The sequence below is a fragment of the Orbicella franksi genome, chromosome 9 (assembly GCF_964199315.1).
Source record: "Orbicella franksi chromosome 9, jaOrbFran1.1, whole genome shotgun sequence".
Taxonomy (NCBI): Eukaryota; Metazoa; Cnidaria; class Anthozoa; order Scleractinia; family Merulinidae; genus Orbicella; species Orbicella franksi.
The window spans coordinates 17,374,491-17,400,564 of NC_138153.1; the positions used below are offsets into that span (position 1 = coordinate 17,374,491).

Consider the following 26,074-nt stretch of genomic DNA (forward strand, 5'->3'; position numbering starts at 1 on the left):
AAAATGTGAAACTTAGAAAATGGGTACACTTTAAAAATGGTTCACACTTGAAAAATTGTGTCACACTTTGGAAAATGGGTCACACTTGGATTAAAGAGTGCAACACCTGGAAAAATGGGTCACTCTTTGAAACATAGGCACGCAAGGCGTGCAAGAGTTATTTTTTTGTGAACTATAAGTCTCGGAGATAGGAGCATTCATGGGACTGTTTACAGTAATGATTTGGTTGATTTGACAAGTTTTTTTGGTTGCGATGTACAATGTACAGCAAGAAAGAAACTGGGAGTCTATGATGTACATACGATGTTACATCGGTAATGGTAAGATAACTAAATAGTAAGCCATAAAATGTTTGACTGAACAAACTACAGTAATCTGACACGTCTCCAGATTAATGTAGATACCATCTTATTTTCTAACAGGTAATTTTATTCGTTCTTTGATACAACCCACACTGTGATTGGTCTGACACGCGCACATGCATAACTCCCTCACTCACCGATCACGTAGCCCTTCCCCCCGGGGGGGGGACTCCCTTATATGGGCTATATAGGTCTGTGCGACCCCGAAGGGTATGGCTTTTCAGCCGTTTTGGTCATAAATAGGGTATCGATTTTAGCTGATTTTGGCCATTTTGGTCATAAATAGGGTACGGTTTTTGCACTCTAGCCTTGATATGGGTATGCTTTAAGAAGAAGCCACTTTTTCATCATTATCGAAAAGAAAATCAACAAAAGCCCTTCACAAATTTATATGTTTACGGTAATTTAACATTGGTTTGAACTAGGGAGCTAATTATGACGCAGGTCTGAAACAGGGGTTTGATTTGAGGGTCAGGTCGTAAATAGAGTTTCGAATTTTTGGTCAGGTCATAAATAGGGTAAGGAATATCGCAGATTTTGGTCATAAACAGGGTAAGGGTTTTGGGAAGCGGGCCGCACACCCCCAACCAATTTTTCTGGGAGTACCCCCTCGGGAACCCTTCCAGGCCCCAAGAGGAATTTTGCTCAAAAATACTCAAGTTAAGAGAACTTTTCTTATTTTATACGAGTAGTAAGTTTACCCTTTTTACACAACACAACGCAACAACACTACTTCACCGAAAATTTAAAGAAAGAGAAAAAAACCTCTCTGACACGTTGAAAGTCTGATTTAATTAAATTGCACTTTAACTTGGTGCCACACAGTCTTCAAAGAACATTTGAACAGTTTTCATACTTTTTACCTTTAAAAATATCGGACTGAAAAGAATGTCATAAAATGCCCATCAAATAAAAATATTAAACTGCTACTGCAGAGACGTAAAAACACTCTAGAAATGAAAGCTTCTTTTTTGTTTAATATCCTGGGAACAATAGCCGATAACTTGTAAGCTCTAATTGAATTTACTCCCATATGAAAAACAAGAGTGTCAAATTACCCATTGTAACTAGAAAATAAAAATATCTCGTTATATTTGCATGCAATAAGAACGAAACAATCGTGTCGAGTTACTATTTGTAACTAAAAATAGCAAACATCTCGTGGGAACAAGTGGTGACGATTCGTCAGCTCTAATTGAATTTACTACCTTGTGAAAAACAAAAGTGTCAAATTACCCATTGTAACTAAAAAATAAAAATATCTCGTTATATTTGCATGCAACAAGAACAAAACAATCGTTACCTGCACTTACTATTGTAAACGTTAGAACTGCTTCAAATCTAAATAGTCTCGTCTCCTCTAAAACATGTCCTAAGAACTAGAACCGACGATTCGTGACCTCTAATTGAATTAACTCCTTGTGAAAAACAAAAGTATCAAGTTACCCTTTGTAATTAAAAATAAAAATATCTCATGCCATTTGCCTACTACTCATGAACTGCTTCAAAACTCAAGACTCATCTCGTTCATAACTAGCCACCATTACACTGAAAATTATGCACTCTAAAACAACCCAACGTACGTATGTAACTGTCACACTCCCCTCCAAACCGGACTAAAAATCACAAACCGGCAACATACACGTCACTCTTTATTTTTCAATTACCAAAGTCCTTGTGTTTATACATACCTTGTGTTTCTCACGTACCATTTACCTTTACAACAAGAAATTTGATTGGCTGTTCATAGTAGATCCAATCTGATTGGTGTGACATACATACATCTCTCACTCACTCACTCACTCACTCACTCACTCACTCACTCACTCACTCACTCACCCATTGACCCGTCCATAACATACCCGACGCGCCGACTAAGAGGTATTTTTTTTTACAAAAAATAACTCAAAAATGATTAACACTTGAAAAAAAGGGTCACACTTTGAAGAAAGGGTCAAACTTAGGAAAAAGGGACACACTTAGAAAAAGGAGGTTACACCTGGAAAAAAGGGTCACACTTGCAAAAATGGGTCACACTAGGAAAAATGGGTCAGATTTGGACAAAAAAGGCTGTAACCCCTGGAAAAATGGGCGAAATTTTGAAAAATAGGTGACACTTAGATTGATAACACTTGGACAAATGTGTCACATTTGGAAAAATAGGTCACACTTGGGGAAAAATTGGTTCACGCTTGAAAAAATGGGTCACATCTAGAAAAATGGGTCACAATAGGAAAAAAGGGGGTCACACTTGGTAAAAAGGGGTTCGAAATTGCAATAAAAGGGTCACACATGGACAAAAGAGTCACACTTAAAAAAGTGGGTCACACTTGGAAAAATTGGTTATACTTAGAAAAGTGGGTGACACTTGAAAAAAACGGGTCGCGCCTGGAAAAAAGGGGTAACACTTGGAAAAAAGTGTCAAACTTGGAAAAATGGATCACACTTCGAAAAGTGGGTCACACTTGGAGAAAAGAGTGCCACACCTGGAAAAATGAGTCACTCTTTGAAAAAATGGGTCACTTTGAAAAATGGGTTACACTTTGAAAAATGGGTCACACTTTGAAACAGGCACGCAAGGCGTGTAAGAGTTATTTTTTTGTGAAGTGTCGGAGACTATAGGAGCATTCATGGAGCTGTTTAATTTGACAAGGTTTTTTGGTTGCGATGTACAGCAAGAAAGAAACTGGGAATTTATGATGTACATGCGATGTTACATCGGTCATGGTAAGATAGCTAAATAGTAAGCCATAAAATGTTTGACTGAACAAACTACAGTAATCTGACACGTCTCCAGATTAATGTAGATACCATCTTATTTTCTAACAGGCAATTTGATTCATTCTTTGATACAACCCACACTGTTATTGGTGTGACACGAGCACATACATAACTCCCTCACTCACCGATCGCATAGCCATTCCAACCCCCAAGAGGAATTTTTGCTCAAAAATACTCAAGTTAAATAAGAGACCTTTTCGCATTTTATACGAGTCGTAAGTTTACCCTTTTTACACAACACAATAGAACACAACACAACACTACTTCACCGAAAATAGAAAGAAAAAGAAAAAAACCTCTCTGACACGTTGAAAGTCTGATTTAATTAAATTGGACTTTAACTTGGTGCCACGCAGTCTTCAAAGGACATTTGAACAGTTTTCAAACTTTTTACCTTTAAAAATATCGGACTGAAATGAATGTCATCAAATAAGACTATTAAACTGCTACTGCAGAGACGTAAAAACCGTCCAGAAATGAAAGCTTCTTTTTTGTTTAATATCCTGGAAACAATAGCCGATAACTTGTCAGCTCTAATTGAATTTACTCCCATATACATGTAAAAAACAAAAGTGTTAAGTTACCATTTGTAACTAAAGATAACAAACATCTCGTGGGAAAGAGTGGTGACGATTCGTCAGCTCTAATTGAATTTACTCCATTGGGAAAAATAAGAGTGTCAAATTACCCTTTGTAACTAACAAACAAAAACATCTCGTTATATTTGCATGCAACAAGAACAAAACAATCGTTACCTGCACTTACTATTGTAAACATTAGAACTCTTTTAAATCTAAATAGTCTCGTCTCCTCTAAAACATGTCCTAAGAACTAGAAGCGACGATTCGTGATCTCTAATTGAATTTACTCCTTGTGAAAAACAAAAGTATTTAGTTACCTTTGTAACTAAAAATGAAAATACCTCGTACCATTTGCATACTACTAACTCACGAACTGTTTCAAACCTCAAGGCTCATCTCGTTCATAACTAAAACCCTCAGCCTAACCCACAGAAAATGTCCAAGTAAACCCAATATATGAATACTTCCTCCTCTTTTATAGAAGAATAAATATGGCCGTTCTGAACTCTATCGGGATCAAATCTTCTCACATACCATTTACCTTTACAACAAGAAATTTGACTGGCTGTTTATAGTAGATCCAATCTGATTGGTGTGACATACGTACATCTCTCACTCACTCACTCACTCACTCACTCACTCACTCACTCACTCACTCACTCACTCACTCATTCATTGACCCGTCCATAACATACCCGACGCGCCGACTAAGAGGTATTTTTTTTTACAAAAAAATAAATAAAAAATTAGTAGCGTAGCCAATCAGAGAACGGCATTCGTGATAGAACGCCAGTAGAGTTATACTAAAATAATGTATAACTCTTTTGCTGGTTCATATTTGTTTTAAATAAACTTACCTTTAAATATGGGCTTTAATCTAATTTAATATATTTTAGAAAGATTGCTTTGTTCCAGCCAAGCCGAAACAATCTCTATCGCCTTTCCCACAAAAAATCTCTTAATGTCCAGCAAGCAGTGCTTTACCATTGTGTTTGATAAACCAAGTGCAAGAAGCTTTTTTTTTATTTGCCCCGCCCCTCTACCCCCAAGATAAGACCGCCTTAAACAATCCCCCAGCCCCGGGCACGAAGGGCTGGACTTGTCCCGGGAGTTGCCCGGCGGGGATGGTAATAGGTGGAATTAAACGACGCATAAATTACAAGTAACAGTAAATAGTAGCAGGTGTAAAAGTGAGTGGAGTCCAGAGAAAGCATAGCTTATATTATGAGATATGGACCCCACGATTGCTCCAGGAAGGTGAGCTCTCTTGCACCATCAGACTGTGGTTTTTAAATTTTTTAAATCGTCTTTTATCCCTCACCCATCCCCGGGTCCAGTACAAATATCTTCTCTCAATCAACGCCCTTGAGCGTAGCGAGAGGCTGATCTTTGATCAACGACGAAGTCGCGAACCCAAGCGAAACTAACAAAATGAAAATATTATTGGAGAGGACTTTTGGAAAGTCTAGTAGTTTTATTGAACATGAAAATTTCCAAGAGCAGCTATGGGCTATGGCCTGAGACATAAACGGTTAATTATGTATTTACGAAACGCTAATTAGTAATAAAGGATAAATTAAGCGTGTACTTCAAGAGACAGTTTAAACATCAAAATAGATTGTTGTTTTAGAAATATGAATATATAGTGGAACTCCGTTAATACAGTCATCAAAAAGCCATGAAAATATAGCCGTTTTAACAGGGTGGCCGTATTATTAAACGGCCGGGTAGTGTCAAATTTTTGATTGGTCTAACTAGAGTGACATCTTAACAGATAAACCACAATTGCACATCTTAACAACTGTTCTTTAACAAACTCCCGAAATGCAGGTATAGTTAAAACAAGATTGAAGGTTTAATCAGTACATGCAATATTAACCATGGAAATACGAATATAACTGGTTTGAGTAGCCGTATTAATTTCCACTCTAAATATTCTGCTCGCAATGAACGCATGTATGCATTGCGTACCTATTTTTCATGACTCGGGTAGCGCGAAAATTTGCATTTTGTCAACACCACTTGTCAACAGATTCTGCGTTGGGTTGCCTGGTCGCTGACATGGGAAAGCGCCTCGAACTGCCGAATACGGAACTGAAAATTTGCACTAACATGCGAGGTACATGATGGTCAGAAACAAAACACTTCGCAACTTGAGTCAAATGTAGTCAACAAGATGGATTTAAGTTGAGAATTTAAGCACACCAAGAAAATTGAATCAGCCATGCTGATGTCCGTGGTTCACTTCTTTACAAGGTAATGGACTGCAAAAGTTGTATCTGTTTTATTTTGACGCTTGTGTATAGTTCTTTGTGAGTTTAAGAAACGTTTTGGACTCTCAAACATATATAAGATGCAGATGGCAATACTGAATTTATAACAACCTTTGAGCAGCCATGTTGGACTAATCGCCTTGTGAAGATTTGTGAATATTTATGAACTGGGCGTTTTTGAATCGGCAAGCTTTTAAATTTAAGCTTCATTTTAAGCTGAAATCACTGATTACAGTTGCTGAGAACGAAATAATTTTGAATCATGCCTTTATCCTTCCATGACTGCAGAAATTCTTGCTTGCTCATTGGTTATTTTCATTGTCAATAAGCGGACAGACACATGAATTTATAATTTATCAATTGTAAAAAACAAATTGCCGTCAGATTTTCATGCATCTGGTCTGTTATTGACAATGAATTTCGTCATAACATTGTCAAAGTAGATCCACAGCTACTTTGACAATGTTATGACAAAATTCATGACAGATGCATGAAAAACTGACATCAATTTGTTAATTCCTGATAGGTGAATCAAAACATAAGCTTATATTTTGTTACTTAACCCACCGACTCCTGGAGCTTTTTGCCAGAAATGTATTTTTTGGAGATTTTGGAGATTTTCAGGTTGGATATGGGCCAAATTTTTTTTTTTAAGCTCCAATCTAATCAAAAAGGCATTTGCAACATGACAGCATGCCTTCCACTAGCATTGCATTTTATGATGTTTTTGATCGGGCATGCGCAAAAATCAATTTTCAGCTGAAAAAGTGACCTATGTCTTTAGGCTTTTTGTTTGGGGTAGCCATGTGTAGTCGCAGGAAATTTTGCTCTGAGTTTTTCGCTCAAATTTCTGAGCATTTTCGTGCATATTTCAGGCTCCATTGAGCCGATCACTCTTATCTGGGTATCACTGGAAAGATCTTTTCCTCCTGCAGAACTTTAGTATAGATGATGCCAATTTTGGTCAAACATGATGACGTAAGAGGTGGAACAAAGCCCAGGCTTGTCACGGTCGGTTACGGGCGGCATGGGAGTCAATGGGTTAATATGTAAATTATGAATCATTTAGTGTTTCATCATCAAGCATAATCTGGACCATTCCCCCAAATTTAGGCATTGAATTAATTTCTTTGCCAGTACGATCCATATTTATGTGATTTATTGATAAAATGTTTGTTTATTTTGATTTTCCTGGCAGCTTTTTAGCTACCGGTACTTGACAAACAGTGCAACAATAATATTGGAAATGTTTTACTTTCAGGAAAAAGTAGGTAAGAGCAAAGTTTATTCCTCTAAGTATAAAGAATTTTATCCATAAATTTATGTAGTTTAGTGTCCATTAGTGTGCATGCTTTGTCAGCGCTAGGTAAGGATGTGCTTCGAAACATGGCATTACTGTAAAATGTTTCTTATTTGACCTTTACCTTTCTACTGTTTGATTTGTGAGCAGGAATCATGTATTTATGAAAAGTATTTATTTATTTATTCATTTATTTATATATTTCCTTTCTTAAATAGTTTCTGGGTGATTTCACTGACAATGGAACAACTTCATTCACCATAGCACAAAGGTTTGCTTTTTCTTTTATCAGTGTGATGTATCACTCAGAACTGAGGATCCAACGTTCCAAAGTGTTAAACCATGAGAGAGCCAATTGCCTAAGCAGTTCTCTAAAATCGGTGGGCTGAAAGAAACATGCCTCAGGCTTAAGGGTGCTTCCAGTAAGGGTGCATCTTGTAACTTGATAGAAAACATACATGGAGCCCTAGCAGTGGCCTACAAGCCTGCTAATAATTTTTGTCTGTAGGCAGGTCATTTGTCAGGACAAGGACAAGTTTTGACCTGACAAAAAGGCAGTCTGGTCGGACAAAAAAAACTTGTTTGTCGTTAGAAATTAAAAAGAGACATTTGAGACATTTTGGTATTTCAGTGTAGACTCTTCGCCAAAATATTGGTTGTAAATTCAAATAGCTTAAAAGTCAACTGAGTGTAAAATCGCTACTGGCACCTGCAAGGGGACCTTTACTTTACTTCTGGTATTATTTTACCTGTTGCAAACTGACAAATTTACAAACGCTTATACCCCTAGTCACACAAGCGTTTCCAATGTAACAAGTTTCTCAAGACGTCTAAGGAAAATGGGAAAAGCGATGAAACAATCTCCCGCGTGGACATTCAGAGACTTGAAAATTGGCTGAAATGAATTCTTCGACTTTTTCTGAAAGCAAGTTTCCTCTGGAAGTTTTTGGGGTCAACTGAATAAAAAATTTGTGTAATTATTTAAAATGAGGAATTGGAGGTGGTCGTAACTATAAAGTGTGACTAATCGGTACATTCACCAGGCTCTTCACAAAGACATTTCTGTGGAACAGAAACTATATTTCAACCACACTGACAGACGTAGAAAAAACTATAAGAGTTAAAAATTAAACTGATTTTTGATCATACGGACTAGAAAGACATTTGGTTACGTTTTAGAGGTTTTAAAGTTTTTGAAAGCGATTGCATTCAGATAAACAAAATGTGAATATTTGGGCCGTGTATTCAATTTCCATAATATTATAATCGGGTCAATGTATTACGACTGAAAATTAATTCCACAACACTTGGTAACAACAAACAACGAGTAACTACACAAGACCTCAGGTTTTAGTAGTTTTTCAGATGAATGTAATTCAGACTAAATGGGGTTTCACGATCTTTCACAATGCCACCGCAAAATGTGTAAATTAACGTGTAGGGATAGTGGCGCTGATGTAATGTGTTTACAATTCGACATAATCATAACATTTGAGATGACACACTGCGCCTGACAAAATTCTTAGAATTGGAATAAAAACAAAACCGATAACAAAGCTTTTTTGTGTAGTATTGTGTGGCAGTATAACAAAATAACTTGTCCCATATTCGGCCACAAATTTCCAGTTAAAATATTTTTCATTTTAGCAGAAATGCCCAGTCAGAGTGTCTGACCAGGCTGAGCTTTTACCTGTCAAAACCTCAAATTTACTGGACAATTGTCCGATGATCGACTGTTATTTGCAGGCTTGGGCCTAGTAGTGCAAACCAATTTGATCGCCCATTGTGCACTGTTCTTGCAAAGTGAACAATAAAGTCATTTTACTCTCACACTGCCTCTGTCCAACCAAAGTATATTTGTGTACTGGCAAATTGTGGGGGCAGCCAGACAGAATACTCACTCAGGGCGTAACCTGTGACAGACTATAAGAGTCTCCCATCCAGGGGTGGGGGGAGGGGGGGGGGGAGGAGAGGGAGTAATATTATTGTTTTCCCCATGCTATAGGAGCATAATATAGTAGGCAATGTGGACCATTTTGGTTGGCTTGCAAACTTTTAACCTTATTTGAAGTACAGTAATTATTTATATTTGGTGGGAAACATTCCAGATATCTCCAAAAATTGGCACCAGAAAGGATCCCCAACTGGAAATGATCTCAGAGAAGAAAATTAAGAACTTCCAAATTGGAGGGCAAAATTACATGATGTGATCTCAAACTACAAAATGATCCCTGATTTCAGGACAGGAAATGATGCTAGATGGCATAAAAGCTCTTGACAAAATTAAAGTGGAGCCTTGAAAATCATTTGCAAGTCTATGTTTTAAATATTAAATCTGATTTTTAATACTCAAATTCTGTTTGTTTGGGACTAACATTTTCAAACTTGCAACTAACTTCTCAGAAGAGGTCATAACATTGCAACTTCGTATATTCTTTTTTAATTTCAAGCCCTGCCAAATGCAAGGAAGAATCCTCAGAAAATCTGCCTGAGTATCACCATTCTGCTCAGAATGAAAGAAAACACATCTTAGCTACTTCAATTTTTCAAAATTTTCTAGGGGACATGCCACCAGACCCCTAGAAAGGTGATACCTGCAGCATCACAACCGATGGATGGCTATGCTGTCAAAAATCTCACTCTTTGGCAACAAATCAACTTGAGAGTTCTCACATAATTCTCACAGTTGGATGAAAACAATTTAGAAGTGAGGTTCATTGATAATTTGCTTATATATAGTTATTCCCTGCTTTGGAGTTGACTGTAATGTAAGGCAGACAGGTCATGTAATATATTAAACACGGGAGACAGTGTTTCATCAGGAAGAGTTGTGAAAATACGACTTGCAGCGGAGTATTTTTGACAAAATTTGAGGTGTTTGGATAGTGGATGAAATTCTCTCTTGAGTGTGTGATATATCCTCTCAATCAAAACAAAGACCAAGGAGTAAATGGAGAAGCAAAATCGTCAAAATCTATGCTTACAGTGTATTAAGACCAGGTATCCAAACCTCCATAACAGTGGTTTTTTTTTGGTTTTTCAATTGATGAATTATTTTATTAACATGAGTCGGGAAAATAATAATAGGGACAGCTGCATAGACCGCGGAAATTTCTTCTTTGCTTGCGGTAGCTCCAAGAAACTATTTTGCTTATGACCCTTGCAAGCTGGGAGGTGGATAGCACTCACTTCCTTAAGATCTAGTAGCCAACTATTTATTGCTTACAAAAACTCCGTGTCATTCCTATTTTCTTTCTGTGGGATCATTTGTGGGCCACAATTTGGGCATCATTTTCAGTTCAGGATCATTTGTGGTTCATTTAGGTGATCATTTCTGGTGCTGTACAGATTTCATTTTGTTCTCATACTAGGCGAAAGAGCATTTATCAAATTATTTTATTTGTTTTTCTCAAGAACTTCTGCATTGTTTTGGTTGATGTTACTGAAGATTACTATATCAATGGTACAAGTCACAAAAGCAGGAATGGAACAGAAACTCTATGCATCATAGCTTGGTGAGTTCAGTTTTCCTTGTTAGAAATAAACATGACTGTATTCTTTGTTAGCAGTACTCTGTGGCTGGCTACATACTGGCAAACATGCGATACAATTGGCTACACTGCCTTAATTTATAATTGGTTGATAGATTGCTTTTGCTCACTTGATCATGGACGTTTTTTCAGAGGTATTAGAAAGTTTGTCAATAAGGCAGTTTTATTGATATTTTAAGCTCAGTAGATTCACTAGGGGAGACATCTAGAACTTCTATTATTTCTATAAATATAATGCTTATCCTTGATTTCTTTGTGCTCATCTCTCACTCCCTAAACTTGAGGTCATCTGAATCTAATAATTTGCAATAAAAATTATGGTTTTGTTTACACAATAGCACAAAACAACATTATCCTTGTGGTCTCATTGGTGCAGAGCACATTAAGCATTAAAAAGCACTTTTGAACTACTTTTTCATCCAGTGGGGGAAATGTAAGGGTGGGATGGGCAGATTTGTGTTGTTTCAAAGCAAAGTTAGGTGGTCATTGCCGAGTCACTTGCAACTTCAAGAAAAGTTTGGACTGAGGTATTTTCTTGAATGATGACCAGTCATACCAATCAGACTAACTGGATAGCTTTTCATAACCAAACTTTTCATGTACATCGCAAGGGAGCCTTGGATTTTTGTGAATTGAAAATAGTTTTGTTTCATCAGCACCAGTATTTTACCATCGCAACCATGATGACACATTGTTAGTTTTGTACAGGATCAATTTTAATAAACAAGTATTTCTTTAATCTTACTCAAGTTGGAATAAGACTAAAGTAGAGTCAGTGTACTAATAAAAATTTTTCATGTGGTATTTTTAGATTAAAGAGCTACACTTTGAATGTAAAATTGCCTTCCTAATCATTTTTTGAAACCCTTTAACTAGCTCTGGAGAGAGCTGTTATACAGCTGTTTGTTTTCAATATTGATTAAGTATAATTTATTGTAGTCATACCAGAGGAAAAGCTAAGAAAGGAAATGATGTGATAGGTTTCCTAAATTTGTCATTAGAAAATATCTCTCATGATGATATCCATTTGAAACCTAGTCAAGGTCCATGTCAGACCCAAGCCCCAGACAATGAGCCAACTCACAGGAGAGAACGATCAAATAAAATTTTATAATTTAATGACCACTGTTTGCAACAATATAACATTTAACCTATACTTATTAACTGAAGTATTTTGAGATGTCTTGCATACCAAATTGTTCAGATAAATTTCAGATTAAGTCACAATGTTTGGCAGCTTGTACTTTATTTATTGATATTAAAAAAGTTGTAAACACCATTGAAGTCCGCGCACAGGCCCTTTGCCTATCCCTGGTTGACCCAGGACTGATCAAAACCCAGTTTCTGGTTACAATACCAATATATTATCAAGCAAGCGGGTTACAAGAATAAACTAAGAAAATCATCCGTTAATGGATACAGTGTATTGTCTTGATCCACCATAAAATTCTCAGTACTGGTACACATGCTTTGATAGAGCTGTATGGCTCTCATTACTGAGAAGAATTGTAAAATGTTTTTAAGTTGATATAAAACCAGTTGTAGATGGCCTTTTGCATCCTCAACAAGATAAGTTTGTAATTTTGAATAGATCTGTATGGTGCTTCTAGAGTTAATGCTGTCAGTCAGAAATGTAGAATCTTAATAAATGTTTCTTACAACATTAACTGCATACAAAAGCCTATTATTTTAACAAACAGCTGGTTACAAAAGCTTGAATGTTTTTAAGGACAGTGCCTACTTATGTTAGTGCCCACACGTTCTGCACATCACACAAGGCATGGATTACATGCCACACATGTGCTAGGGTTGAAGCTGGTGAAATCAACTAAGCTACCAAGTGTACAACTAAAATATCAGGAAACATTTTCCTTCTGTGACCAAATCAAGTTTAATGAAAATGTGCTAAAACCAGGAACACCAGGATAGCAGCTGTCATATTGAAAACTGCTGTGAAGTGAAGAAAACGATTGCCTGCTAAACTTGAGACTGTAATCAGCTAATTTCATGCAAATGTACAGCACAAGAAAACAAGGCAGCTAAGTGCAATGAACTGTTAACAAAGTATACATAATTTATACATTACATAACTGTATGAAGGCCTGATGGATCATCGCAGTTATGCACACAACTTAAGCAGTTGTAAATTAAAGCCTGAAAAAAATTCAGGCCTGAATGAGATTCAAACCCATGACCTCTGTGATACCAGTTCAGTGCTCTACCAACTGAGCTATCAAGCCATCTGGGAGCTGATCACATTGTGAGTTCGTAATATACCTGTAGATGGCGAAGAATACAAGTGAATACTGGTATATGATAGGTCATATATTTGAACTGCGGAGAAAGATATGAAGGCATGATGGATAATTGCAGTTATACACATAACTTAACCAGTTTTGAAATTAAAGCCTGAATTTTTTTCAGGCTTTAATTTCACAACTGCTTAAGTTGTGTGTATAACTGCAATAATCAATCATGCCTTCATATCTTTCTCTGCAGTTCAAATATATGATCTTTCATATATTCACTTGTATTGCACTGCACATAAGCGTACTGCTGACTGCAATAGCAGGCTCATAAGCACAGGTAACCCAAAACTAACATCTAACCTAGCAGTTTATAATGCCTGTGCATATGCACAATGTCTTTGACTCTAGTTCTTGTTATGGGGTTCATTTATACTACCTTAACTACTAACTGCTGAAGAACTACATGTAGCTACTTAATCCTTAGAATATATTTACACTGAAATCAAACTGTAAGCTTCTACATGAATATAGCATGGTGCATGTGCTTAACAATAATTGCACAATTATTGCGAGAGATGCAAGTCTTTGATTTATTGGGTAGGTGACAGGAAAAATGTCACAGACTATAAAAACGATTTCAAAAAGATGAAACCAACTAGTTTAACTTTTAAGCCTACTGAACCTGTGATTAACTTGTTGTGTGCAAGAGCTATGTAGACTGTATTTTTTTTTCCAAACAGAGAGGTTAATGTTGCTGTTGTTACGATTATTTTTTTTGTCACTAAAAGTTACATAAGAAAGGTGATTTTATGTCACCACTTTCTATGCATTTTAAAGATTTTTATAAACATTATTGCTTTTGTGTACGTAAAGGCGAATTCTAAGGAAATCTGTGAAGAAAAATTTTTGTTCTTTTTAGAAACAATGTTGATGTCAGCATTTTTGTTCCCCACTTTTGTTTTTTTCACTTTTCTTCTGGGATTCCCATAGGCTTATAGCCCTTGTTGGAATCTTCTATTTCCACTAGTTCTACTTGTTCCGTTTTTTTTTTTCATAGCTCTATTTTGGGCAAAAGACCTTTGTATCTAGTAGGCACCATTCTTAGAGAGAATGAAAACAACTGTTCTATATTTTCTGCTCAAAATAATTTGATCAATTTTTATGCTATTGACATAAGACTGTTGAAAATTACCTGCGTTTAAAAATGACTCTCTCTTGTTTGTTATTGATAAAAGGGCATTCTAAAAGTCGTGATTATTTTTCAAGACTGTTGGAATATCTGCTGTCAGGTAGTTGCACTCGAGTTTAGACTTCAACTAGCACCTTTTAAACAATAAAGGGACAGTCAGTTTGCTAATGTACCAGAAATGTCAAATGTTAGTTTATTAAATACACCAAAAAAGAAAGGAAAGACTTCACACAGATTACAAACAACAAAGTATACATTTGGAGAAAAATCTTTAATCAAGGGGTTATCTGTCACCAGTTTCATGCAGCTAACGTAACAATGGCAACCAGTTCAAGTGTATATGAATGATTCTTTTAGAGAAATTGTCTTCATTTATCACCAAGTTCTCAGAACAATAATTATGAAAGGAAAAATAAGGCAACTAGTAGAGATTGATCAAAGTGGTGTACATAGCGGCCAGTCCTTATATAAAGGACAAGCATGATCTTAGAGAATATACTTGTATTGTATTGATATATATCTTTCATCAAAGGAATGTATGGAACTCGTTAGGATAATTGATATTTTAACCTTGGGACTGAATAGCATATGGCTAGATGCAAATAGAAACAGAACTCGAATAGACCAATTTCGATATATATCAAAATTCAGCCTAAAACAATAGACCTTAGTACGAGGCTCTGGGGAATAACTACAGAGTTTGTGAGGTTTATTCCACAGAGCCTCGTGCTGAGGTCTATTGTGTAAGGCTGAATTTTAATATATCGAAATTGGTCTATTGTAGCTGTACAAATTACTCTGAAGCTTGTACCATTAACATGTTTTTTGACCTTTTTTCTTTCAGGTTGAAATAAAACGCGAGGAGCTCAAGAAAGGAATAAAAAACAGGAAAAGTGTCTTTAAATAAAAGTTTGCTCTTTACAAGCGAAAAAAATAAAAACATTTAAGTTCATTGGCGCGAAAATTGTCTTGGGATTAAAAAGTTGCGCTTTTAAAGCGACCAGAAAAAGAAACTAGTAATTCTTTTACGTGATATTATTTTTTGGTTATAGCGCTTTAAAAGGGGACCAAAACAAAGTCGGGAAAAGGACAAGTCTTTTGGCGGGAAAATTGTCCTCGGGAAAGAAAGTCTGTGCATTTGAACGGTGTCTGGTTTTGAGTCAAAAGTATACTACGTCTTTTAGCGGGAAAAGTTTTCTCGGTTAAAATACTGCGCTTTTAAAAGAAACCAAAAAAGTCGAAAAAAAAAAAAAAACTAAGTCTTTTGGCGGGAAAATTGTCCGTAGGAAAAAAAGTCTGCTTTTGAATGGTGCCTGGTTTTGAGTCAAAAATATACTAAGTCTTTTGGCGGGGAAAATCTTGCCTTGTGCAACGGATTTGTCCCATCAAAATTCAGAGTGTATGTTTGTTTTCTGGCTAGACTCTGTTCAAAATCGCAGAATTTTTTTCTTTTTAGCAACCCTACATAGTCAAAAAATAGTAAAAGAGATAGCCTACATTCCGACTAGTTTCCAGGCCCCTTTTGAAAGCGCAAATATTTTTCTTAATTATTTGTATGCAATGAAAGACAATAAACAAAAGAAACAGTAGTTGTAAAAGTTTTTGTTTATTCAATATCCTTCACTAATTACAACACTTTCGATAAGAAGTAAAGTTAATTACAATGGGCGAGGTACAAGTGATCATAGAACACCTAAAATTACTAAGTGTGGATATCAGAACTACTTTCTTGATTAATCAATACAAAAAACGAAGACGAAATGTGAAAAACATTTCGATGAGTACTGGCATTTTAAAACGTTATTTTTCAAGCTAGAAATTCCAACTAAGGGACATGAATAAGTCGTGAATGCAAAACTTGGAACAAAAAAACTAAGACGATCATATAGACAATTACTACCGTAAAGAAAACAGCGTAATAAACTATTTCAACAAAACACGCTTTGCATGTTTTGATTGCAAGGTCTATTACGCAAGTTGTGCGAGTTTCTTGATTAATTTAAGAAATAAAAAATTGTTTGATTCATGGGAAACTTTCTCTAAAACGTTTAAGATTTATCAAATCTTTTTACTGAAACTTGACCTCCCTTGCTGAAAGAGTAGCATTTGTATTTTCCTTCCGAAATGCCTGCTAATTTGTATAGTTCGCAAAATTTAGATTAAAGCACTTGTTAATAACTTTGCAAGGTTCTAGACAAATAGTTCCTTATGAAAACTAATCCTGTTTCTTGTTTACTTTTGATTTCTGGTCCCTCGATATTTCAATTTGTTCAATGGTTTCGCGAAAACTTCTGATGATTGAATTTTGCCGTTCAACGAGGAGTCTCAAAGGTGGAATGTCTGTTACCAGCCGCCATTAAATTACAGTTACTACCTCTAGTATTAATCTCTGACTATCTTGCCATGTCCTCCCGAGTTGAGTTCGTAAAGACTTCTTGTCTTCCCTTTCCTAGATTGTGATCCACACTATTCAGCAATCAGTATTCACGCTGAAAGAGAGCAAACGTGCGTGTTAAAATCAGAGGAAATTCAACTTGCTTACAATTGAAGAAGCTCTAGCAAAGCATGCGACAATTTGCTTTGTCTCTGTATTGATTGTCAGGAATTATATGTGAAATTGATTTACTATCTGTGGTACTTTCGTCATTAACTTTCAAACTGAAGTTTGGTCTTTTCGTGGAGGCAGGGAAGTTGTATGATAACAACACTTTGTTACTTCTTTATTGCATTAGTTAAATTAGCTTCGTTATTCTCCGCACTGGTAAATTGACTGATGTATTGATATTGCCAGGAGAAGTGAGATGTTGATCATATTACAGACAAGTTAACTAAAAAGCAAGATAATTTAGAAATCAGACGAGGGTTTCGCGATTGCGCAGCCATCTCTATCAGGCGCGAAACGAATAAAAATTGACACAAAAAAGACGAACAACTAAATTAAAAAAAAAAAAAAATCTGAAAATAACTTTAAAAGCCTCAAATACAATTACCGCAAGCGAAGAGCAAAAGACTCTACACATGAGTTAATGTTGTCCGTCGTTGTTGAAAACTTTTTGAAAAACAGAGATAATTAAAATCAACTTCGACACCTAATTTGACTTTAGTTTAGCACGCGAAAACAGGACCTTTGTAAAATTATTGAATTTTTGCAAATTCTATATTCACTGTCAACAAAAACCCTTAACGCTTTTTCAACTTCCTTCTCTGTCCTCATTAAAATGTCTGAACTTTTCTGTGAGTTTGAATTTGGCGGGTTTCTGCCACATAAACACGCATGCTAATTATCATAATATTGCGTCAAAATTCTACATTCTTTAGCATTTTGCATATTTCTTTTAAACCGAAATATTTCAACAAACTATTTTCATTACTTCGCTGGGTTAAAAAACACTTTAGGAAAGAAAATCTGCGAAACTCTTATTATTCATTGACGACTAATTTTCAGCTTTTTACCACGTTCACTATTAGTTAATGAGCCGTCTGGCTGGTCTTCCCTGGGAATCCCCTTTCGTTTGCTAAAGATTTGTTTACATTCCGATCATACCATTGCTCGTAACAAATTTTGTTCATAAATTGTCAAAGCTCAGTAAAAGTTGAAATTGCTCGTTTGATAAAATAAATAAAATAAGTTCCTCAAAATTCTAATCATCAGTAATCAGTGATCAGTAATTTTAACTTGTCGCGTACATACTAAAGCTCTGTCCGTGTCAATTCGAGTATGCGGAAAAATAGTTTTAAGTTTGCTATGGTCTAAAACGTTTTTTCATAGTGAATGGTAATAAGTAATGATGAATTAATTGAGAAAAGTAGCCTTAACTGAGCGAAAGTTGCACGATAAAAAAGAGATTGTACCTACATCACTCACACCATTGAAATGCGAAATGCGAAATTAAAACTCTTCCTGGCGAGTAAACCAAATACAATACGATGCCGTCCTTTCCAATAACTAACTGCTCACCGAACGCAAACCTGAGTGAAACTAACCACAAGCAAACAGTGCATTTGGCGTACTGCGGCGTTCTACAAAAACCTTGCAGTTTTTTTTTCAGGAAATCTTTAGCAAATTGAAACGCCTTTTCAGTAGTTCTTGTTCAGCAGTGTAAATGAAAAGGAAGGCTCCGGTTGGCAGCCAGCTACTTTTGAAAACACGATGTCAAAAGCTGACAAGCTCATTACAAATCTAATCATGTCTCCTCCAATGCGTTTTGCTGCCTCGTGAGATTTTGCACGATTAACGTGCAAATAGGTTCCTAGTAAAATAAATAAACTGAGTTGAATAATTTTTTTGCCACAAACATTCTGACCAAGTCGCATGGATTTTGCATCTTTGGTTTTTGATTTATCTGCACACTTCATAGTATTTTTGAAAGGCGTGAATCAACTATTATAAGTTACAAAGAGGAAAGAAGCTTTTCTTTCTTGTGCCATCCAAAACGTAAACTGTGCATCGCCTCCCACGTCTGAACAAATTTACTTTCCCTGAAGAAAAATATAACACTTTTTAGGGTTCTTTAAATCGTGGAGTTAACACTGAGCTAACCTATGATCACGACAGTCTCGAAACCATTCAGGGTTATCGATGATTTTAATGTGAAAACAGGAGTTACCACTCCCTACTGATCTTATGATAGATCCCAACCCCTCCCCACCCCCCCTCCACCAATAATAATAATAATAATAATAATAATAATAATAATAATAATGATAATAATAATAATAATAATAATAATAATAATAATAATAATAACAATAAAAATAGAAAATATAGCCACAATGCACTTGAGTTCTAGATTTCCTCAGATATATCTTTGTAAAAGTGTTCAATACCTTATTCTTGCAGTATCAATACTATGATTATAATAATTTGTTACTCGATTGACTTTGGTGCTGGGCAAAAAAAAAATATTCAAACAGGCGAGAGCGCATCGAAGTAGCCTGCGTAGCAGCCGTTTCCTTTCCTTTTCCAGGCAGAGATGAGATCGAACAAGCGGGCGAGCAAGCGGGCGAGCGAAAGAGCACGCCTGGGGTGAGCAAAAATTGAAAAATTAAACGAGACTTACCTGTAAGTTGAAGTTTGATTGGAATTCTATGAGTCACCTACTGCAACAAGGGGATCACATGAGATTGCATCACGCATGCGCCCGTCAGTTTTTGAAGCTCGAATGTGAATGTCGTCCAGAAGTGCATAAATGCAAGTCCCTTCCGTTGCTGCGGTTGGTGTATGACCGCTGTGTTAAGGTAACAGGGTGTAATTGAACACCATGCTATGGGCGGGGATCAAATGTAACAGGGTGGGCATGTGATCCCCTTGTTGCAGTAGGTGACTCATAGAATTCCAATCAAACTTCAACTTACAGGTAAGTCTCGTTTAATTTTTCAATTCTATTTCGTCACCACTGCCACAGGGATCCCATGAGACTTCAAAGCCCAGACATTCACATGAGAAATAATGTAAAACAAACGGAAATTTAATCATAACATAGTACCTATGTGTGTACAATAGGTCTGAATAAGAGAACAACAAATGTTATATGCATATGGGTAGGCATGACAACATGCAAACTGTCGGCATCCACAGTCTATGGTTTTGTAAAGTGCATTCTAGCTAATCAATGTGCAACACAGAAGTGGCAAAAACACCATTCCCTTGGAAGGGCTTGTTGTAGAATCTATCAAATGTTCTCTCCAAAGACCAACCAGCAGTATCTAGAATTTCCTTGATTGGAACAGATACATTTTTCGCTTTCGATGCAGCTGCCGCCCTGGTACTGTGTGGTTTGAAGGTGTTAACATCAACACCAGCATCTGCCATTACAGAACGAATCCACCTTGATATGGTATCTTTAGAGGCCCGGTGATGTGGTTTCATATGACTAAGAAAAAGCTTTGTTTCAGTACCTCTTAGTGGTTTTGTTCTCTGTAGATATTCTTTCAAATGAGTAAAAACACAGAGAGATTGGTCTTCAAGGTAGGCTTGTAAAAGCACTGAAGGTACCTTGTATCCAGGTCTACTTTGTTTTATGTGCTCTGGTAGGGCGAACTCAAAAAAGTTATCCCCTTCTTTCATAAACTGGATGTCTAACATGTGGAGACTTTGTCCTCTTTGTGCAGATACAAGTGCAATTAACCTTGTCAGTTTTAGAGTCAAAGATTTTAGATTTGACTCCGTTGGTTTGGACAACGATGACAAATAAGAAAGGACTAGGTTTACATCCCATGTAGTGCGGTACCGTGGCATTGGTGGGTTGCTCTTGTAGATGCCTTTCATGAAGCGGGAGACGATGGGATGGCTTCCTATGTTCACATTGTCTGTGGGAAGAATGACAGCAGATAGTGCACTTCTTGCAGTGTTTATAGTTGTGTATGACAATCCTTGTTCATGCAGACTGACTAGGAAATCTAGCACTTTGTTCAAAGGTGGATTGTATGAATTAACTTCTCGTTTAGAACAAAAGTCATGCCACTTCTTGAGATAAGGGGCATATTGTTTTTGGGTACCTGCAGACCAAGACTGCAAGATGATGTTGGTAGCTTTGCTTGAAATAGCTCGCTGGCAGAAGGATTCCCTGATACTTTGCAAGCTATCAGTTGCAACCGCTTGCTGAGAGGATGGACTGCATTGCTGTGAGGCTGGACTAGAAGAGTGTCCGACTGGGGAAGTACTAGGGGGTTGTCTGTTAGAAGGTTCAGTAGAAGCGTAAACCAGGGTTGTGTTGTCCAGAGTGGAGCAATGAGGAGTCCTGTTGATTGGTCTTGTTCGATCTTCTGCAGGCAGTTTGCAATGACACTAAAGGGTGGGAAAGCATAAAAGTAATGAGGTTTCCAGTCCATGAAAAAAGCATTAATAAATTGTGCTCCAGGGTCAGGTCTCCATGAGACATATTGAGGGACCTTAAAATTAAGTCTGGAGGCAAACAAGTCAATGTCAAATGGACCCCAGCGATCATGTATGGCCTTAAAGGCCTCCTGCGACAAGGACCATTCTGTCACGTCCCTTAGTGCTCTTGATTCCTTGTCAGCTTGAATGTTATCAGACCCTGGGATATGAGTGGCACTTAGCCAGATGTTGCGTTGTATGCACCATTCCCATATAATGGTTGCCATGTCATTACATGGAATTGATTTGATACCCCCCATTGCATTGATATATGACACAGTAGTAGTGTTATCACATTGAACAAGAATGTGTTTCCCATTAATAACACTACAAAGGGATTGTAGGCCCAGTAGTACCGCTTTCAGTTCAACATAGTTAATGTGGTTTCTTTGTTCCTCAAGACTCCAAAGTCCCCCAGTGGAGTTATTTCCACAGACAGCTCCCCAACCCAGATTAGATGCATCAGTGGTGAGCATAAGGTCAGGGTTTCCATGGCTAATAGCTTTAGAGGCATGTGGGACATTATTTACCCACCAAGTCAGTTCTGTCCTAGATGGGGTAGACAGGGTCATAATGGCGTCAAAATTCCCCTTGTTATCACGGAGTGCACAAATTTTGTCAAGCTCCAAATGCCTGTAATGCATTTCTGCAAATTCTACTGCTGGGAAACTGGAAACAAGGAAGCCTATGACCTGAGCAACAGTACGGATAGTGGCTGTCTTTTGAAGGAGCAAATTTTCACAAGCGGATTTGACCTTCATGGCTTTAGACTCATTGAGAGTTACCACCATGGTGATACTGTCCAGCACAAAACCCAAAAAATCTATTTTTTGTAGGGGTTGGAGCACAGACTTCACAGGGTGTACAGTGAAGCCAAGTTTGGTAAACAAACTGACAGTATCAAATACATTTCGTTGACATGAGTAAAAAGTCTGACCAATGAGAAGGGAATCATCAATGTGCCCCATACATGTATGTCCATTAGAACGTAGATGTGCATAAACCGGCTTAAGGATTTTTGTGAAAATCCTTGGGGCAGAGGACAAGCCATTAGGTAGGCATGTGAATTGGTAGTATTTCCCTTTCCATTCAAACATAAGGAATTTCCTGTCCTCTGCTATGGGGATAGAATAGTAAGCATCTTTGAGATCTACCGATGCCATAAAGCATCCAGGTTGGATGAGCTTGAGGGCAGTTCGGAACGTATCCATTTTAAAATGATGATAATCAACAAATTCATTGAGTGGTTTCAAATTAAGTATCATCCTGTGAGTACCATCCTTTTTAGGTCGAATGAAAATATTTGAAATAAAACTATCAGGTGTATTGTTCACCAATGTAAGAACTTCCTTACTCACAAGTTTAGCAATTTCTGCATCAATGATATTGATTTCCACTGGTGAGAAATGGATTTTGTTAGGCCTGGCCATCTGCTTCGGGAACTCAGCCTCAAACTCTATATGGTGATGCTTTATGGCATCCAAAATAATGTGGTCATTAGTCAATGATTCCCACAATGGCAAATGGTGTTTCACGTGCCCTGCTTTGAAATTTTCAACACTTTTGTGCAGGTCCTCTAAATTAATATTTGTGGTGGAATCTATTTCCCTTACCTGTTGTTCTACTGGGACTTTGGGGAGGTCTTGTTCATCTTTGTCTGATGGATTGTTGCTCGGCCGTGCCCTAAAAAAGGACGGCGTTTGAACGCATTCAGACGATTTGATGGTCGGTCATAAGGCTTCGAACGTGGTGCCTTGGAGTTCGAGGTCTTATTAGTAAAGGCTGAACCGCTGGTCGCTTTCTGCATTTGTTGTCCGGCACGTTTTACGTCGGACATTTCTTTGAGGTGTTTGGATAAATCGTCACCAAACAGCTTTGTTGAGGGTTTTATTTCCTCTTTACACAGTCTAGTGTAAGGTGGGTTAAGGTCTGGCTTGATGAGCTCCCGGCGTTTCATGTTAAGCTTCCAGTTTGCATGTCCGAAGAGTGCAATGCTATCCATCACGTGCGTTAAGATTTCGCGCGCGTTCACAGTTTTCGCGCTCTGAACATCTTTGAATAGCCGGTCGGCTAGAATTAAGAGTGAGGATAACCCAGAAATAATCGGTTCCTGAACACGTTGAAAAGCCAGATCCACTGACCTGTTCTTTCTAGTCAATAAATCCCAGATTTCTTCATTCACCAGGGTCGGTGTGAGATATTTGCAATTTGCAGGTGGCGGATATTTCTCGCCTCTCTCTTTCACTGAATCTTGAGACAGTTCTCCAGTCAGAATATTGTCGACAAGTGTGGCAATTTTCCCCTCAATATCAGGGGACTTTTTGCTAGTTGACAGTAGCGCCTGAGTCAGGCTGTCTAGAAGGTCGTTCTTTGACCCTGAGTCAGAGTGAGCAGGCTTTGGACTTTGGCCGTTGCTCGAGTCGAGCAATTGATTTGTGGCCGCAGTTAAGTCGAGTGAATTGGACGTCTTATCCAAAGCGCCTTCCTCAATCTCTTCGTCTGGATCGGGTTCCAGGAGAATATCTTCTCTGAGGCTATTAAAAGCTTCGGTTTGGGCTTTCGAAACCTCGACAAGCTGTGTTAGTGAGCTTTGTAAGCCTTGCAAAACGCTCGCCATGTCGGCCGAGCTGTTTTTCTCCTCAATCCTAGAAGGGTTGGCACTGGAATCTGTTTTTTCCCTGTCGTCAGCGCTCATGTTCCTTCAGTCGGTGATTTGTTCTTCCAGATAGCGTAACGGAAGTGTGCAAAAGGAATTTTTCAGAATTTCATTCAGCAAAAATTTTTGCTGCCTTCCGACGGCGCGAAGCGATAAGCACTGACGGGCGCATGCGTGATGCAATCTCATGGGATCCCTGTGGCAGTGGTGACGAAATATAACTTATCTTTCGCACTAGCTCGCAGTTTCGTTCCCTTCGCGTGTTTTTTTGGAAAAGCTGCTACGCAGGCTAGCATCGAAGAGGATTCGTAATGACATAAACCGTATTCCCTCGATTCAACACCTACACCGATTAAATAGGTGCCCCTTCTCGAACAAGTGGCCCACAGAATCATGAAATTTTAAATATATAAAGATCTGTAAACTCGAGCCACCCCTATCTCTCGACGAAACCAGAATGAATGCAAAGCAAATTTACCTCAGGTTCTCACCAAAAATTTCTTGTATAGAGAGGAATGCTTAATCGAGATAATAAGGTTAATTGATGCAAAAAAGCTTGTAAACTTAACGGGAAGACGATGATGATAATGGATCAGTATGCATTGTGGAACTACAGAAGAGTAAAACAAACAAGTCAATAAAAAATTGCTGCTGGATAGTTCTTTATCACTGTTGATTAATAACGTAGTTAGCATCTTTTACGGAGCAATAATATCGAAAAGGGACAGAAAAATTGCCCCTGCCCCTGTACCCCCGTCTCGCATATTTTCTACGTGTCCCAGTTTGTCCCTGGTAGATGAAGCAAAAATCAGGAGGGTAAGATTACATGGAGGTGTAGCTGGCATGCCTTCCAAAGGGCACCCTGCCTTCAAGCGTGTGACTTCTACAACCAGGGAGCCCCTCCACTCGAACCAACCTCACTTCTCGTGTAAACAGTTCGCTGCTATTTATATTGAAATGTGTAAAAAGCTTTCTCGCCGGGGGCAGAATCTGTATTAAGGGAAGCCATCTAACCAGGGAGAAAATGTTTTCGTCGTAAACAGGCCATCATGTTTCATGTGGCTGTCATGTTTCACAGACTGCCATGCTTCACGTGAAGTTGTAGCGTGATTTGATTCTTGTTTACGTCAGCATGCATTCTTATAAAAGTGTTACCTAGCCATACTTTGACAAGTACAAACAAAACATTTCTTGAAATACCTACCATAAAATAACATCAAAAGCCCCGCTGCTCAAGCGCGATGTTGAGTTATCAAGTGAAAATTGGAGGTTTCTTTGCAAACTTTGTTTTGCCTCAGCTTGAAAAGGAAAAAAAGAAAAACAAACGGAAAATAAGCCTAATGGCTAAAATCAGTGGTGCCTTATTGTTATAGACAACAAAAATAACACTGACAAACAAAAGTTCTAAAACCACGACAAACAAACACACGTGAACTAACTACACAATTATGCTTACCTGTTCGCCACGTCTTTGGTTAAGGCAGCAAGTGAAGACCTATCGGAAATAAGTAGTTGTGACAATGTAGCCATTTCTTTCGATCCTCTTGCATAGCAGGCCTAAAGTGCAAAAATACATTAAAATATAAATAAAACTTAAAACACAGTGAGCCTCAAAACAAAGAGCACGCAAATTATATCTTGTATCGAACACTGATTGCTCACTCGCGAGTCTAGAATTTATGGTTTAAATAGTAGGGGCTGCGAACTTGTTGGAGGAATTCAAAATACCCACTGTGGAGCTCAACTTTAAATTTTACGTTGCCCAGAGTTAGTCGTAAAACGAAATTTAGATCATGTTCGCCTCGAGGAAAATGAAATGTCCCGCAAGCGTTTCAGTGATCGAGTGCTTGTAACTTTTAATATAAACACAAAAAAGATTACGCTTATATTCAAGGTAAAGATAGAAAAAAGTCTTGACAAAACTAGTGTTCAATCTTATACGATAGTGCTGATAAAAGTTGCCACCAACCCGAAAGTCTTCTACCGGAAGACTTCACAGCAGAAGAAGGACAGAGCAAGTCGGACTGAACCTCCAGGATTAAACACGTGTAGCTTCGGTGTGCGCTAAATCATCAGTACAGGTTGAACATATCGCTGTTTCGGTCCAAAATATCGCCTCTTGTTTAGGGAGCGTATTTGTCTCTCATTACATCGTAACTTTCTTTTTTTATAAGCTTTGCGGGGCAAAACTCTCTATGTTTCGCAGCATAAACGGAGCAAGAACTCCAAGAAGGTGATGGCAAACTGACCTTGTG

At 37.7% G+C, this 26,074-nt stretch overlaps 1 protein-coding gene and 2 long non-coding RNA genes across 4 annotated transcripts in view; 1 reads left to right on the forward strand and 2 right to left on the reverse strand.

The window, feature by feature from the left end:
- Positions 1 to 5,757: 5,757 nt before the first annotated feature.
- Positions 5,758 to 15,786, forward strand: LOC145497840 (uncharacterized). Its single transcript, XR_014050733.1, has 5 exons — positions 5,758 to 5,980; positions 7,196 to 7,268; positions 7,516 to 7,568; positions 10,712 to 10,812; positions 15,131 to 15,786. It is a non-coding gene; the product is annotated as an uncharacterized LOC145497840 (long non-coding RNA).
- Positions 15,787 to 15,862: 76 nt separating this feature from the next.
- LOC145497839 (uncharacterized) overlaps positions 15,863 to 26,074 on the reverse strand; it is a 10,296-nt gene continuing 84 nt past the window's right edge. The window contains exons 1-4 of one of the 2 annotated variants that reach the window (XR_014050732.1): positions 25,789 to 26,074; positions 25,276 to 25,376; positions 25,024 to 25,117; positions 15,863 to 16,775 (exon numbers count right to left, since the gene is read on the reverse strand). The exon at positions 25,789 to 26,074 is cut by the window's right edge and continues 84 nt beyond it. This is a non-coding gene — a long non-coding RNA (uncharacterized LOC145497839). Of the gene's footprint in view, positions 16,776 to 24,414; positions 24,430 to 25,023; positions 25,118 to 25,275; positions 25,377 to 25,788 lie in introns of those variants that run through there. The other variant, XR_014050731.1, reaches the window with a different exon arrangement.
- LOC145497771 (uncharacterized) lies at positions 22,344 to 23,999 on the reverse strand. Its single transcript, XM_081477628.1, has one exon. It carries the CDS (start codon positions 23,856 to 23,858, stop codon positions 22,785 to 22,787), a length of 1,074 nt encoding a protein of 357 aa, XP_081333754.1. The 5' UTR covers positions 23,859 to 23,999; the 3' UTR covers positions 22,344 to 22,784.

Bases quoted from the DNA above. Each gene is read 5' to 3' on its own strand.
- LOC145497771 (XM_081477628.1), bottom strand. From the start codon at position 23,858: ATGAGCGCTGACGACAGGGAAAAAACAGATTCCAGTGCCAACCCTTCT.